Consider the following 16,098-nt stretch of genomic DNA (forward strand, 5'->3'; position numbering starts at 1 on the left):
GGAATATAATCACGTGCTATCAGAAACCGCTGCACTTGACCCCAGGTTTAAGAAGTTAGCCTTCAGTGATGCCAGAGCGATTGAGGCTCTTCAAAGAATAACCTCAGCAGCAGGGAGGGACAGCCCCAGTAGTCAGCTGGCTCAGGCACCAGGACAACAAGAAGAAGAGGGAGCAGATGGAGCAGAAGCACCAGCAGTAGTGCCACAAACGTGCTGTTTGACAAGAGAGCAACTGGGATACAGCAGGAAGGAATCCCTCAGCAGATGCCATAATGGAGGTCCTCCTCCAAAGATCTACAGATCCTCTGAGCTGGTGGGAGAACAAGGCCTCTGTCCATCCACGGCTCTGAATAGTGGCCTCATCCGGTCTTCTCTAAAACAGGACAAATAATTACTGGGAGAAGAAACCGCATCAGCACCTCAAGTGAGGCAGCTTGTATTTCTGAATGCAAATCTCTCATAAAAGCTAAATATGGTCAGCATTGCTGTGTGCTGCTGGTTATAACATGGCAATAAAGAAGAGAGAGAAAAGAGGGACCAGTTTAATGATTTAAGTGGGATGCTGCAGTTTGGCACATTTATTTATTTTTCTTTGATACTGTATGGTGCAATATTCTATTATTATGTTGTTCAGATTGTATTAGTTTTGAATTGTTAGATTTATATGCACTTTGTTTATATACATTCAAAAAGTTATACTTTAAATGCAAATGTTTAATAGCATTATTTTTCATAACAAACCAATGCATTTTTAAATACATTGTGGTTAAGGTAGTGTGTGATTTAATTTCATTAGAATTTGTTTTAACACCAATCATAGTCAAACTATCTCAAACTGTTTGACTTGAAAAAATACAAAACATATATATTTTTTATAGAGGCGTTTGGGAGCCAAAAGAGCTGGCTATTTTTGGTGAGCTGAGCTGAATGAGCCGACTCACTGAGAAGAGCCAGAATGCCCCTCACTAATGCAGACTGAACGCAAGTGTCTCGTGGTTGAGGAACATCAAATGCGCTCCTTGAGTGACAGGGGGCGTGGCTAGTTCTGTGTGGAAAGTGGTACAGAGATAAAGAGCGGAGAGAGATGACTCAAGAAGCGAAGTAAACAATAAAAATGTACATTGCACATGGCGTTTCACATTTAACAAACCAAACATTCAAATACCGGTATAGAAGGTAAAGTAAAAACCCAAACCGGTCCCTGCATCAACACCGGTATATCATAAAATGCGGTATACTGCCAAGCCCTATGTCCTTGAAGACCAGACTTTGTTTGATCCTTTTCTTTGTTGACCAGACCTTGTTTTTGTTTTGAGACATGCATTTTTGTTCAACAGGCTTTTGTCCAAGATGCTCATTGATGTTTTTCTTCCTTTCGAAAACAAAATGGCCTCTGAGGAAAAGTGAAGTGTTGTATTATTCCATCTAAACAGCCAGAGGTCAGGACACCACAGCTCTCTCCCGCTGCCGGGTTTCAGGGCCAGCCTACCTCCCGCTGCCGGGTTTCAGGGCCAGCCTACCTCCCGCTGCCGGGTTTCAGGGCCAGCCTACCTCCCGCTGCCGGGTTTCAGGGCTCTGGGTATCACATGCAAATGAGAGGACTGTAGGAGAGCTGAACTTGGCAGAACGGTCTCTGGTTTGTCTCATAACCCTAGCTACTTTCTGTCATACCCCTATCTCAGGACTCCCATGATTGCCGGCGGCCTCTTTGTCATGGACAAGGACTACTTTGAGTTGCTGGGGAAGTACGACATGATGATGGATGTGTGGGGTGGAGAGAATCTGGGTAAGTGGACACAGAACACTCGGAATGTTTGAGCTTGTTTGTCATTGTGTGGGGATGGAAGAGGGAGTGGGATGCCTTTTCTGGATTGGTTTATGATGTCTATATGTCATTATATGACACCATTTTCTGATTGAAATCGTATTGACATTGAAGATGCCAACTGTGGGAAGTTCTAGCACATTGAATTGTCACTGTAAAACCTTGCCCTAAACTGTTATATTAATGTGTGTGTTTTTCGTATTTGTCTTTGGACATTGCAGAGATCTCTTTCCGCGTGTGGCAGTGTGGCGGCAGTCTAGAGATCATTCCCTGCAGTAGAGTGGGCCACGTCTTCAGGAAGCAGCACCCATATACCTTCCCTGGGGGCAGTGGCACTGTGTTTGCTAGGTGACTATTGATTGTACCTGTGACGTGAGGTAGACTTGGCTAATGTCTGACTTCTTGGAGTCCACAGGGGACTAACCTCTTCTACACTGCTCAAAAAAATAAAGGGAACACTAAAATAACACATCCTAGATCTGAATGAATGAAATATTCTTATTAAATACGTTTTTCTTTACATAGTTGAATGTGCTGACAACAAAATCACACAAAAATGATCAATGGAAATCAAATTTATCAACCCATGGAGGTCTGGATTTGGAGTGACACTCAAAATTAAAGTGGAAAACCACACTACAGGCTGATCCAACTTTGATGTAATGTCCTTAAAACAAGTCAAAATGAGGCTCTGTAGTGTGTGTGGCGTCCACGTGCCTGTATGACCTCCCTACAATGCCTGGGCATGCTCCTGATGAGGTGGCGGATGGTCTCCTGAGGGATCTCCTCCCAGATCTGGACTAAAGCATCCGCCAACTCCTGGACAGTCTGTGGTGCAACGTGGCGTTGGTTGATGGAGCGAGACTTGATGTCCCAGATGTGCTCAATTGGATTCAGGTCTGGGGAACGGGCGGGCCAGTCCATAGCATCAATGCCTTCCTATTGCAGGAACTGCTGACACACTCCAGTCACATGAGGTCTAGCATTGTCTTGCATTAGGAGGAACCCAGGGCCAACCACACCAGCATATGGTCTCACAAGGGGTCTGAGGATCTCATCTCGGTACCTAATGGCAGTCAGGCTACCCCTGGCGAGCACATGGAGGGCTGTGCGGCCCCCCAAAGAAATGCCACCCCACACCATGACTGACCCATCGCCAAACCGGTCATGCTGGAGGATGTTGCAGGCAGCAGAACGTTCTCCATGGCGTCTCCAGACTCTGTCACGTCTGTGACGTGCTCAGTGTGAACCTGCTTTCATCTGTGAAGAGCACAGGGCGCCAATGGCGAATTTGCCAATCTTGGTGTTCTCTGGCAAATGCCAAACGTCCTGCACGGTGTTAGGCTGTAAGCACAACCCCCACCTGTGGATGTCGGGCCCTCATACCACCCTCATGGAGTCTGTTTCTGACCGTTTGAGCAGACACATGTACATTTGTGGCCTGCTGGAGGTCATTTTGCAGGGCTCTGGCAGTGCTTCTCCTGCTCCTCCTTGCACAAAGGCAGAGGTAGCGGTCCTGCTGCTGGGTTGTTGCCCTCCTACGGCCTCCTCCACGTCTCCTGATGTACTGGCCTGTCTCCTGGTAGCGCCTCCATGCTCTGGACACTATGGTGACAGACAGCAAACCTTCTTGCCACAGCTCGCATTGATGTGCCATCCTGGATGAGCTGCACTACCTGAGCCACTTGTGTGGGTTGTAGACTCCGTCTCATGCTACCACTAGAGTGAAAGCACCGCCAGCATTCAAAAGTGACCAAAACATCAGCCAGGAAGCATAGGAACAGAGCAGTGGTCTGTGGTCCCCACCTGCAGAACCACTCCTTTATTGGGGGTGTCTTGCTAATTGCCTATAATTTCCACCTGTTGTCTATTCCATTTGCACAACAGCATGTGAAATGTATTGTCGATCAGTGTTGCTTCCTAAGTGGACATACTGGCACTGTGGACTAACCTCTTCTACATACTGGCACTGTGGACTAACCTCTTCTACCTACTGGCACATAACCAACCAGCTGGAGTGTACATAGTTTGAAATGAGAGCCATAAAAAAGGGCAACAGTACAGGCTAACTGGCAATTGAGTTTACTCACTAACCCTACAGTAACTTTACCCACATGTTACCCTTAACTTTACCTTTCTCAAAGACCCAATGAAATCCAAGCTGAGGCATTGAGATGAAAACCTGCTAGTAGCCTGTAGGGAAGGGCTGTTTCATTCCTTTGCAATTCACATTCTAATACTGTTGTTCAAAGTCTAGCTTAGCTGCAGTCATTAAATTTGAGGCTCAATCAGGACAGAAGCCTCAGCTCTGCTCTCGTCTTGGCTTCACCCCTGCAGTGTCAACACTGTTTCGCATCTGGGTGATTCATCAATGAGATGAGAGAAAGTGACCACTCCCTCACTGCCAGTCTATCACATAGCACTGAAAACCCCACAGATTGCCAAGTCTTAGGATGTGTGCTCATATCTCAAAATAGCTTCGAGGACTGTCACTCTCCTCCTGTGTTTTCTGAAGCTTGAACTGCATCCTCACTGTCTCTTGCCCTGTACATATTTTAACAGACATCCATCCTTCTATTGTATAAATAACACGTAATCAATTGAATCTATAACATTGCCTATAGTTTTTAGGCTACTGCACTGAAATTATTACATTATTTCAGATCAGTGATTATTTCAAGGACTGGAAGAAGGAACAGGAAGAATGCATTTTTTAAAGTATTCTAGCATGGTGTGTATCGGTCTGTCCACAGGAACACGAGGCGAGCAGCAGAGGTGTGGATGGATGAGTTTAAGAACTTTTACTACGCCGCTGTGCCCTCGGCCCGAAACGTGCCCTACGGCAAGTAAGTATCCTTTTAGACGCCCTTCTTCCTGTGCCCTACGGCAAGTAAGTATTGTTTCAGACACACTTCTTCCAAGATGCCATCACATATGTCCTTTTATAGTCCTTGTATAGAATAACAAAATACATTTCCCCATTTCTGACACCTCCAGAAGGTCAGATGGTACATCCAGAGATGGCTGGTAGTTAGATGAGTCATGGTTTAATCTCTGTCTGGCAGCATTCAGAGCAGGATGGAGATGAAGAAGAGGCTTGGCTGCCAGCCATTCAAGTGGTACTTGGAGAATGTGTACCCTGAGCTGCGGTAAGTAGAGAAACCACACCGCCACAGTGGAACAGACTTTGCGGGCCTTTGTATTCCACTTGGAAATTCAACTAGGGGAAAGACATTGGTGGTGGAATATACTCACGTCTTGTGATTTGACATCCCCCTGACTTGTGCTGTTTTGTCTGGCCCTTCAGGGTCCCTGACCATCAGGACATTGCCTTCGGAGCTCTGCAGCAGGGAGGGAACTGCTTAGACACTCTGGGACACTTTGCAGACGGAGTGGTGGGGGTCTACGAATGCCACAATGCTGGGGGAAATCAGGTACCATTCAGGGCTCAGGTACTGCTCAGATCCATTACACATAACCAAGCTGTGCACTGGGCTGGGTAACACACTGAGGTGGGTTTACTTTTGGTCAGGTTCTGGACTGGACAGTCCACTATCAGGAGCTGGACTGGACAGTCAAATATTGCTTTGATTGGGAGTCTCTGATTCATACTGATGAAATCCATTTTGATGTCCCACTTCCCACAACATATTGATTATATTACTGCGCTGGAGGAGGGGATTATGGGAGAGTTAAGGCCCTGTTGGTCTATATAGGTGTGATTTACAACAGACAACATGCAAACACCGCATATTCACACTTGACAAAGACACACACTTTACAAATAGATCTACATAATCATTGAGGAGTACCTAAACTGACTGTCTCCCTCTCTTTCTCCTCAGGAATGGGCGCTGACCAAGGACAAGTCAGTGAAGCACATGGACCTGTGTCTGACGGTGGTGGATCGCACTGCTGGCTCACAAATCAAAATGCAGGGCTGCAGGGAAAACGACAGCAGACAGGTGAGCGAGCCGAGCACTGAGTCGATCAGAAAGCACTAGTAGTAAATGAGAGACTGACAGCAGTCCGGCTGTTAGAATGGAATTAGAACATTCATTTAGTGGATTATGATGCTTTTCTGGATTGGGATGATCCCTTTGGATTTGCACCATAAACTCACTATCAATAGAAACCATTAGTGATCATAGGATTATTGGGTTTTTGGTTAATAAAACTCACATGACATAAAAACATGTGACTGATTTGTAGACCTTTGTTTCCTCCCTCTCCCAACCCTTCCCTGACCGCACCTCGTGTGTCTCCAGAAATGGGAGCAGATTGAGAGCAACTCCAAGCTGCGGCACGTGGGCAGCAACCTGTGCCTGGACAGCCGCAGCGCACGTAATGGGGGGCTGACAGTGGAGGTGTGCAGCCCCAACCTCAACCAGCAGTGGAAGTTCACACTCAACCTCCAGCCCTAGAGAGAGAGAGAGCGATGGACAGACAAACAGAGAGAGAGTGTATCCCCCACCAGCACCACATCCTCTCCTCCCCGGAGCCAAACAGACTAGAGCCACCTATTACCAACACGCACACAGACGGACGGACAGACTGAGGTCCCCGGAGGGGCCACAACACACAGAGGGAAGCAGGATATTGAAACTACAGACTACCAAGTGGGATGATGATGATTTTAATGTTGATGATGATTTTAATGTTGGTGGTGGTGGTGATGATGCTTTCCCTCCAACTATATACCTCAGCATTTCATCTTTAGTCCCGCTCTTTGGAATGTGAGAAAGTCATTTTTCTTATTACAGTCGAAAGAAACTTTCTGGATGTTTTTTTATTTTGTGCGTGTCCTTTGTTCTCTCTTTCCACTGAAGTTCTGAAATGGATAAGACTATTAATTAGTAGTTTTTCTCTCTCTAGTAATCTGTCTTTGTTGAATGTAAAATACGTATTCTACAGAGGTTCCCTGACTAGACAAACTGGCCAGGAAGAAAGTGGATTGTCTCAGCTGGTTTTGACCCCTTAAAGTCCTGCTGGTAGAAGGGAAATGACTCTATCTATGCACTGTTCCTCTCGTTCACACAAACGCCTCTCTCCTGATTGGTGGACTGCTCTGCCAGAGTTGAAAAGAGATTTAAGAAAATTAACAATTTACAGAGTTTTCATTGCTCCTGTCACGCGTGTTGTAAGAAGGTACGTCATCCGATCAGAAGTGTTCTCTTCGCAGGCCTCTCATGGATACTGGTGGGGCCAGGAGTTGTCGAGGGTGTGGATGTATCGCTGCTGAATCGTCACAGATTGTAGCACTGGCTGCTACGGCTCCTCAGTGTTTGTCCCCTTTGTACATCACAATTGAATGGAACCCACCCCCAACAAAATTATTTTATATATATATATATATATTCATTATGTTTTTCTTTGCAAAAGCAGTAGTGTCCAAGTTTATTGTAGTTTTATTTTATTTCTAGCAGACATTGAAAAATGTGTTTTGTGTTCAATTATACTGTAGAATAATCAGTAACACAGTAAATTGGACAGGTATTTCTTTGTACTATTGTTGCATTCTGACAGTTCTCTTGTGAGTAAAAACAGATCTACTTACTTTCTAAAAAAAAAAAAAAAAGTTGTCCTTTTCAGTGTCGGTGTTACCATTGCATCCAAATCAGTATTGGTGAAGAGTTTATTACTAGGGTAATGTTGGAACCGTCATTTCCATTCTCAGAAGTCGACAAGTGTTGTCTCACACAGTGTATGTATTTGTGATTTGACATTTTAGAAAATGCCACATGTTCAGCGCGCTAAGTGACAGACAGCATGTACACGGTACATGGCGAGGCCTTGCTGCATGTTCTACCAATACTTCTACGGCTTTTTTCTCCTACAGTTTCTCTTTCTGTCCATTTGTTTCTCGACATTACTCGCATGCTTTGTGAATGATGTCTTTGCCTTTTTTGATATCCATCCCATTTAAAAGAGAATGTGTCTGTGTGCTAGTGAACAGCTTTCAACAGGTTTCATGAAGGAGGGCAGGTCATTCGGCTATAGTTAACTGCACTCACAAGGGAGAAAAGCAATAAGATATTCCTATTTCAATGTCATTGTTGTGCATTTAGCATCTGCTTCGGGACCATTCTGATTGGGTTTCTACATGTAGCTTGTGCTATGTGGTACTTTAAACGTTACTGTTTGTTTCTGAGGGGCAGCAGAACCCACCTTTAATGTGATGGCCAAAGGAGCCTATAACGACTTATGAAAGCAACAATTAATCCATTGACGTGACATTGGTTTTGTCTCGTGGGGGTTCCCCTGATATCAATGGAGATTAATTTATTCTAGAATAGCAAATTACTTATTCTTTTGGAAGCCCTCATTATATATGCATAAAATGTAGGGTTATGGTAATCTGTGTAAGTCCTACACATCAGTCCCTGTGTGTTCTACACCATTCTGGTCAAACTTCCTGATACAAAAGGAATCTCCAACCATCAGTACAGGAATGAGCATCACAGCGACGGAGCATATGCAGCAGTCCCTATCTGGCGCTTGTGGAAAAGGTATTGCATTTACAAAATGCCAAAGAGAGGTGTCCCACAGTAAGAGAGGTGTCCCACAGTAAGAGAGGTGTCCCACAGTAAGACAGGTGTCCCACAGTAAGAGAGGAAACAGACCATAATATTTTCTCTGCAGTTGAAGAATGTGAGATCCGTGTGAGAGCAGGACTATGAAATCATGAGATGAGTTGGGGGTTGTAACCTCCGTTATGAGTTGAGTTGGGGGTTGTAACCTTCCGTGTGAGATGAGTTGGGGGTTGTAACCTCCCGTGTGAGATGAGTTGGGGGTTGTAACCTCCCGTGTGAGATGAGTTGGGGGTTGTAACCTCCAGTGTGAGATGAGTTGACAAGTTTCACATGGTAAGAGCTTTGTCTGTTATCATGTACGTCACTGTTGAAATTGAAACAATTCTAATGTGAAATTCAGGTGGCCTCTACAGTACTAAAAGGGATTGCTCGGGTGAACATAGTCTACATGGTGGCAACGGTTGTTCAAGTATTGAATCAAGCCTTTTTTGTAAGATTTGTGTGAAAATGACAAGTTTGCTGTTCACTTTAGGAGAAAAAAAAGAATCCTAGCATTACAGCCACATTTTAATTGGATGAAATGTTTACATAGCACAATGTGCCAAAGTTATTTACTTTACATTGTCAATACAAGGTGAAGGACGTGCCATTGGCATAATGATGACGAATAATAAACCAAATCAAGAAAATAATAGTTTGTGTATCAAATATGATTTGTTCCTTTGATAAAACGGTTTGCTGTAGGATTCAAATCACAGGGGAGGCAGCATGGGGGTAACCAATGTAAAAGTGTATGTTTGTATATACACTACGTTGATCTACTGTACAGTATGAACAAGCAACACCAGTGAGTGGATCGTCTGTATAACGCTGGGAATTGTTCACTGTTTTATAGCTATGGCAAAACTTTTACTTTAAATTAGGAAAAATGTACTTAAATAAATGCATTTATATATGAGAGATGTGGCCTTTCTTTACATTCCTTGAAGACTTGGTTAATTAGCAATTAGAAATAAGGTTTGGAAGACGGAGTTTTGTTGACGGCTGTAACTAAATCATTCAGTCAGTTTTCCTGGCCTGCTTGCTCTCATTGCTATGCAGAGTCCTCCTCGGGGGAAAACAGGACAGTATTGTCATGGAAACAGCCTCTAACAAAGATCCAGCCCTGGCTGTTCTCCAGTGTCTCAAATTTCCACTCAGCAAATTGTGGACATCTCTCTCATATTAGGGGTTCTCAAACCTCTCCTCGGGGACCCCCATCTGATCCATGTAATAGGATCCATTTCAGAGCTTGCACACCAGAGTCAACTAATTCTCAAGCCCTTGTCTGGGAGAATTAGTTCAGGGCTTCAACACACCTGGGAAATGTCTGGGGGTCCCCGAGGAGAGGTTTTAAGAACCAATCCTAGCCCTGGGGACCTCAGGTAGACATTTGTTTCAGCCCTTGTACATCAACTCATCAAGCCTTTAATTAGTTGAATCAATTGTGTGAGTGTTAAACCAGTATTTACCAGGATTGGGAAACACTGGTTTAGATGCAGGTGCAAAGGGAGGGTTGTTTTAGTACGCATAAAGGTCCAGCTCTAATACCTGCTGCATGAGGAAGAGGAAACTAAAGGGAGCGTTACACATATGTACAAACCATCACATCCCAGTGTAATGTAACAGACATTAAAAGCCAAGTGCAGTCAGAAGTCTGTTTTTTCCTGTGTTTTGTATTATATTGTACAACAGCTGATGAAACTAACACTGTAAAAGTGTGGAAACATTTGATCGGTGTTATTTCCTGATAGTTGCTGGTTGAAAATACAATATACACAGGACCTTCTAATCAGCAAGTTTGCATGGGTGGAAGTTTTGGCTTTCCATGATGACATCACCATGCGGTAAATTAGTTAGGATTGTCGATCTCTTTTTATTGGTCTATCAAAATACTTGCATGAGAATTTTTTTCCCAATTTTTGAATGGAAGTCTATTACAGTAAGGTACTTAATTGTTACCCAGAAATGTTTTGATATTGATACAAAACTGTCTGCATTGGACCTTTTTTTTAAAGATGCAGAGTCACCAAAGATCAGCAGCTCTATTAAACAGACCCGCTGTCGCCCACTACTACTACTACTACTACTACCAACAGCACATTTAACATCTGGAGACTAGACATGCACCATACTCCTAGCCCACAGGGGGCGCGAGCCTGACATGCACCATACTCCTAGCCCACAGGGGGAGCTAGTCTGACATGCACCATACTCCTAGCCCACAGGGGGCGCTAGCCTGACCTGCACCATACTCCTAGCCCACAGGGGGCGCGAGCCTGACATGCACCATACTCCTAGCCCACAGGGGGCGCGAGCCTGACATGCACCATACTCCTAGCCCACAGGGGGAGCTAGTCTGACCTGCACCATACTCCTAGCCCACAGGGGGCGCGAGCCTGACATGCACCATACTCCTAGCCCACAGGGGGCGCGAGCCTGACATGCACCATACTCCTAGCCCACAGGGGGAGCTAGCCTAGACATGCTCCATACTCCTAGCTCACAGGGGGAGCTAGCCTAGACATGCACCATACTCCTAGCCCACAGGGGCGCTAGCCTGACCTGCACCATACTCCTAGCCCACAGGGGGCGATAGCCTAGACATGCTCCATACTCCTAGCCCACAGGGGGCGCTAGCCTAGACATGCTCTATACTCCTAGCCTGACATGCACCATACTCCTAGCCCCCAGGGGGTGTTAGCATAGGCATGCACCATACTCCTAGCCCCCAGGGGGCGTTAGCATAGGCATGCACCATACTCCTAGCCCGCAGGCTGAGCAAGCGTGATATGCCCATATTCGTCACGCTTTAGATAAAGTATAATTTTATAAAGCGTATAAGGTTAACGAAGCCTTCGTAAACCCTTCACAAGGCCTACATAAACACTTGACACTGGTGGTGTATAAAATCATGAACATTTATTAAATGTGTGCAACATGGTGTAAATGCTCATCAACATACGATTCAAAGTCAGTCATGGCCCAGTTTTTCAAAAGATGGATTTCTATCAGATTGGATTAAATGCATAGACATAGAATGAACAGAACAGAAAATGGGGATGTGTTCTATTCATTCTATTTCTATGCATTTAATGCTATCTGATAGGAGAAATCTAGATAAACAACTTTTGAAAAACTGGGCCCAGGGGGGTGCACAGTTAACATGGAGATTACAGAGGGAATACACAATGAGGAGTGTACAAACATGACACAGCTATCACTTTCCTCCACCGATGAAAGACACACAGGACGAGAAGCAGTTTCTGCAACACAACATTCTCAGAGCAATCATACATTGCAGTTTGTTTTGTACATGTTTTTGACATTACATTCTTATAGAATGAATCCGATACGTTAGGATGTTTGGTCCAGTTTACATGAGCTATTTACACATTAGTACAATGTGAAATATACTATGCTGAAACTAGATTTAATTTCATCAACTTCCCTTATTATTCTTGACCAATGTACTACTGACCAATGATTGAGAACATTATGATAACTATTTCAATATTATCTACTAGAATTCTTTACAGTATTTTGATAGCACCGTATGTTATTAGGTTATTGTATTTATTTTTTATTAACCTTTGAATATCAAATAATGATGCCCTGAGGTCAGCAAAGTTAATTTTCTTTCCTTGAAATGAGTGTCTCCACCATACATCTTTGTTTCAACTTTAGACTTTCAATTACCACATTGCACTATAGGCCTACAGAAAGACATAACAATGAGGTCTCAATGTTCCTGCAGATGTGGCAGCACTATTATTTTGAGAGAGGCTTGAAAATGCAAAGAAGCCAATAGGCAGAGTTAAGGTTACTCATGACACGACATGAGCACAGTTCACTGAGCTACTTCTATTAAACTTCACAGTTCACTGAGCTACTTCCATTAAACTTCACAGTTCACTGAGCTACTTCTATTAAACTTCACAGTTCACTGAGCTACTTCTATTAAACTTCACAGTTCACTGAGCTACTTCTATTAAACTTCACAGTTCACTGAGCTACTTCTATTAAACTTCACAGTTCACTGAGCTACTTCCATTAAACTTCACAGTTCACTGAGCTACTTCCATTAAACTTCACAGTTCACTGAGCTACTCCCATTAAAGTTCACTGAGCTACTTCCATTAAACTTCACAGTTCACTGAGCTACTTCCATTAAACTTCACAGTTCACTGAGCTACTTCCATTAAACTTCACAGTTCACTGAGCTACTTCTATTAAACTTCACGGTTCACTGAGCTACTTCTATTAAACTTCACAGTTCACTGAGCTACTTCTATTAAACTTCACAGTTCACTGAGCTACTTCTATTAAACTTCACAGTTCACTGAGCTACTTCCATTAAACTTCACAGTTCACTGAGCTACTTCTATTAAACTTCACAGTTCACTGAGCTACTTCCATTAAACTTCACAGTTCACTGAGCTACTTCCATTAAACTTCACAGTTCACTGAGCTACTTCCATTAAACTTCACAGTTCACTGAGCTACTCCCATTAAAGTTCACTGAGCTACTTCCATTAAACTTCACAGTTCACTGAGCTACTCCCATTAAAGTTCACTGAGCTACTTCCATTAAACTTCACAGTTCACTGAGCTACTCCCATTAAAGTTCACTGAGCTACTTCCATTAAACTTCACAGTTCACTGAGCTACTTCCATTAAACTTCACAGTTCACTGAGCTACTTCTATTAAACTTCATGGTTCACTGAGCTACTTCTATTAAACTTCACAGTTCACTGAGCTACTTCTATTAAACTTCACAGTTCACTGAGCTACTTCCATTAAACTTCACAGTTCACTGAGCTACTTCTATTAAACTTCACAGTTCACTGAGCTACTTCCATTAAACTTCACAGTTCACTGAGCTACTTCCATTAAACTTCACAGTTCACTGAGCTACTTCCATTAAACTTCACAGTTCACTGAGCTACTTCCATTAAAGTTCACTGAGCTACTCCCATTAAAGTTCACTGAGCTACTTCCATTAAACTTCACAGTTCACTGAGCTACTCCCATTAAAGTTCACTGAGCTACTTCCATTAAACTTCACAGTTCACTGAGCTACTTCCATTAAACTTCACAGTTCACTGAGCTACTTCCATTAAACTTCACAGTTCACTGATCTACTTCCATTAAACTTCACAGTTCACTGAGCTACTTCCATTAAACTTCACAGTTCACTGAGCTACTTCCATTAAACTTCACAGTTCACTGAGCTACTTCCATTAAACTTCACAGTTCACTGAGCTACTTCCATTAAACTTCACAGTTCACTGATCTACTTCCATTAAACTTCACAGTTCACTGAGCTACTTCCATTAAACTTCACAGTTCACTGAGCTACTTCCATTAAACTTCACAGTTCACTGAGCTACTTCCATTAAACTTCACAGTTCACTGAGCTACTTCCATTAAACTTCAGTCTCACTCAAAAATATAGACTCCATGTTGGCTATTATACTGTATTTACAGTATTTTATCAGTCTTGATCACTTATGCAGAGTGAAGACTAAATTGAATGAAAAACATTCACAAAATAGTGAGTAAAAAAACAAACTATTAAGAACACAATGGGCATGGGCTGCCTGACTAGCCAAAGAGATGCAGTGTATGGTAATATCCTTATTTGCATGCAGTCTCAGATTGTCCATTAAGAGCTTAGTTTAGAGGTAGAGGTGGGTGCACTGGAGTGGTACCGCCCCGTGGCACTCACGTCCGTAACCATGAAGTGCTTTGACAGGCTGGTCAACAGCATCCTCCCGGACACCCTAGACCCACTCCAATTCGCATACTGCCCCAACAGATCCACAGATGACGCAATCTCAATCGCACTCCACACTGACCTTTCTCAGCTGGACAAAAGGAACACCTATGTGAGAATGCTGTTCATTGACTACAGCTCAGCGTTCAACACCATAGTGCCCACGAAGCTCATCACTAAGCTAAGGACTCTGGGACAAAACACCTCCCTCTGCAACTGGATCCTGGACTTCCTGACGGGCTGCCCCCAGTTGGTAAGGGTAGGCAACAACACATCTGTCATGCTGATCCTTAACACTGGGGCCCCTCAGGGGCATGTACTTAGTCCCCTCCTGTATTCCCTGTTCACCCAAGTTTGCTGACGACACAACAATGGTAGGCCTGATCACCGACAACGATGAGACGGCCTATAGGGAGGAGGTCAGAGAACTGGCAGTGTGGTGCCAGGACAACAACCTCCCTAAATGTAAGTCAGACAAAGGAGCTGATCGTGGACTAAGGGAAAAGGTGGGCTGAACAGGCCCCCATTAACATCGACTGGGCTGGAGCGGGTCGATAGTTTCAAGTTCCTTGGTGTCCACATCAACAAACTATCATGGTCCAAACATACCAAGACAGTCGTGAAGAGGGCACGACGAAACCTTTTCCCCCTCAGGAGACTGAAAAGGTTTGGCATGGGCCCCCAGATCCACCGGTTACATCATTGCCTGGTATGGCAACTGCTCGGCATCTGACCGTAAGGCACTACAGAGGGTAGTGTGAATGGCCCAGTACATCACAGGGGCCAAGCTTCCTGCCATCCAAGAAGCTTGACGGTGTCAGAGGAAAGCCCATGAAATTGTCAGAGACCAACCCCACTGTTGGTTAAGGGCTTGTAAGTAAGCATTTCACGGTAAAGTCTACACTTGTTGTATTCGGCGCATGTGGCAAATAAAATTTGATTTGATGGTCTTGGAGCTGCACTCACTGTCAGACATACTTTATGGGCCAGAGAGCAGCAGTAGCTAAATACCAGAAGGAAAGAACGATGACGATAGATTGAGAGGCCTGTCAATCAACTGACCTCATGAATTTGACAGAGGAATGGTAAATAAAAATTGCCTCAGATGCTATAGGGAATTACAGTGATATCAGACTGACACAGACATTACAGGAAATGAGAAATGGCCATGGATGCTAAAAAATAATGATAGGATGTGGCCTCAGGTACTGAATATGACTTGGCTGTCTGTGTTGTAAGGGTTGAACGTAAAACCTAATAGTAGAATCATGGAGTGAGAAAATTAATGAAATTCATGAACACATGCATTATACAAATAGATTAACAAATGACAGTTTGTCATGTCAATCTTGAATAAATTATATATTTTTCTATGCAGAAGACATCTGAAATCACCAAATGATACTGGTATCAAATGCCTTTGTGGTTTTGTCCATATTGCTCTCTCCTTTATAAAAAATAAATCCTCAACTGATTTTTTTTAACATACCAAAAGAACAAAACATGTTATGTACAAGGCACTGAGAAAATATCTAATACATGGCTGAGTAGAAGTGTTTATTTTGAACAGTTGTTGACTGTATCATGCATACTTCTTGGTGTCTATCAATATAACAATTCAGAAGAAAAGAGCATTGTTATGAACATTATCAACCGATGTATGGCCTGTCAGAGCTTCTTTCAGACAGTGATCAGTGCACAGAACTAGTGGCTCACACAAACATACACAAGAACGACAATGTTTTTTGGGGGAAAGAAAATGTGAAAAATGACAATCATTTGTCTTACCTATAAGTGAAGACTAATAGAACTATAATCATACACTAAAAAAAATATAATCGCAACATGTGAAGTGTTGGTCCCATGTTTTATGAGCTGAAATAAAAGATGGCAGAAATGTTCCATACGCACAAAAAGCTTA

At 43.5% G+C, this 16,098-nt stretch overlaps 1 protein-coding gene across 1 annotated transcript in view; it reads left to right on the plus strand.

The window, feature by feature from the left end:
• Positions 1-9,318, plus strand: part of LOC110502975 (polypeptide N-acetylgalactosaminyltransferase 2) — a 132,586-nt gene extending 123,268 nt beyond the window's left edge. Inside the window, exons 10-16 of the mRNA XM_021581330.3 lie at positions 1,683-1,786; positions 2,047-2,173; positions 4,579-4,671; positions 4,891-4,974; positions 5,133-5,259; positions 5,671-5,790; positions 6,094-9,318. Of these exons, the coding sequence (XP_021437005.2) occupies positions 1,683-1,786; positions 2,047-2,173; positions 4,579-4,671; positions 4,891-4,974; positions 5,133-5,259; positions 5,671-5,790; positions 6,094-6,249 (811 nt within the window). The 3' untranslated portion in view covers positions 6,250-9,318. The remainder of the gene's footprint in view (positions 1-1,682; positions 1,787-2,046; positions 2,174-4,578; positions 4,672-4,890; positions 4,975-5,132; positions 5,260-5,670; positions 5,791-6,093) is intronic.
• The last annotated feature ends 6,780 nt before the right edge of the window (positions 9,319-16,098 follow it).

The sequence above is a fragment of the Oncorhynchus mykiss genome, chromosome 23 (genome assembly GCF_057628025.1).
Source record: "Oncorhynchus mykiss isolate SJ-2025 chromosome 23, ASM5762802v1, whole genome shotgun sequence".
NCBI lineage: Eukaryota > Metazoa > Chordata > Actinopteri > Salmoniformes > Salmonidae > Oncorhynchus > Oncorhynchus mykiss.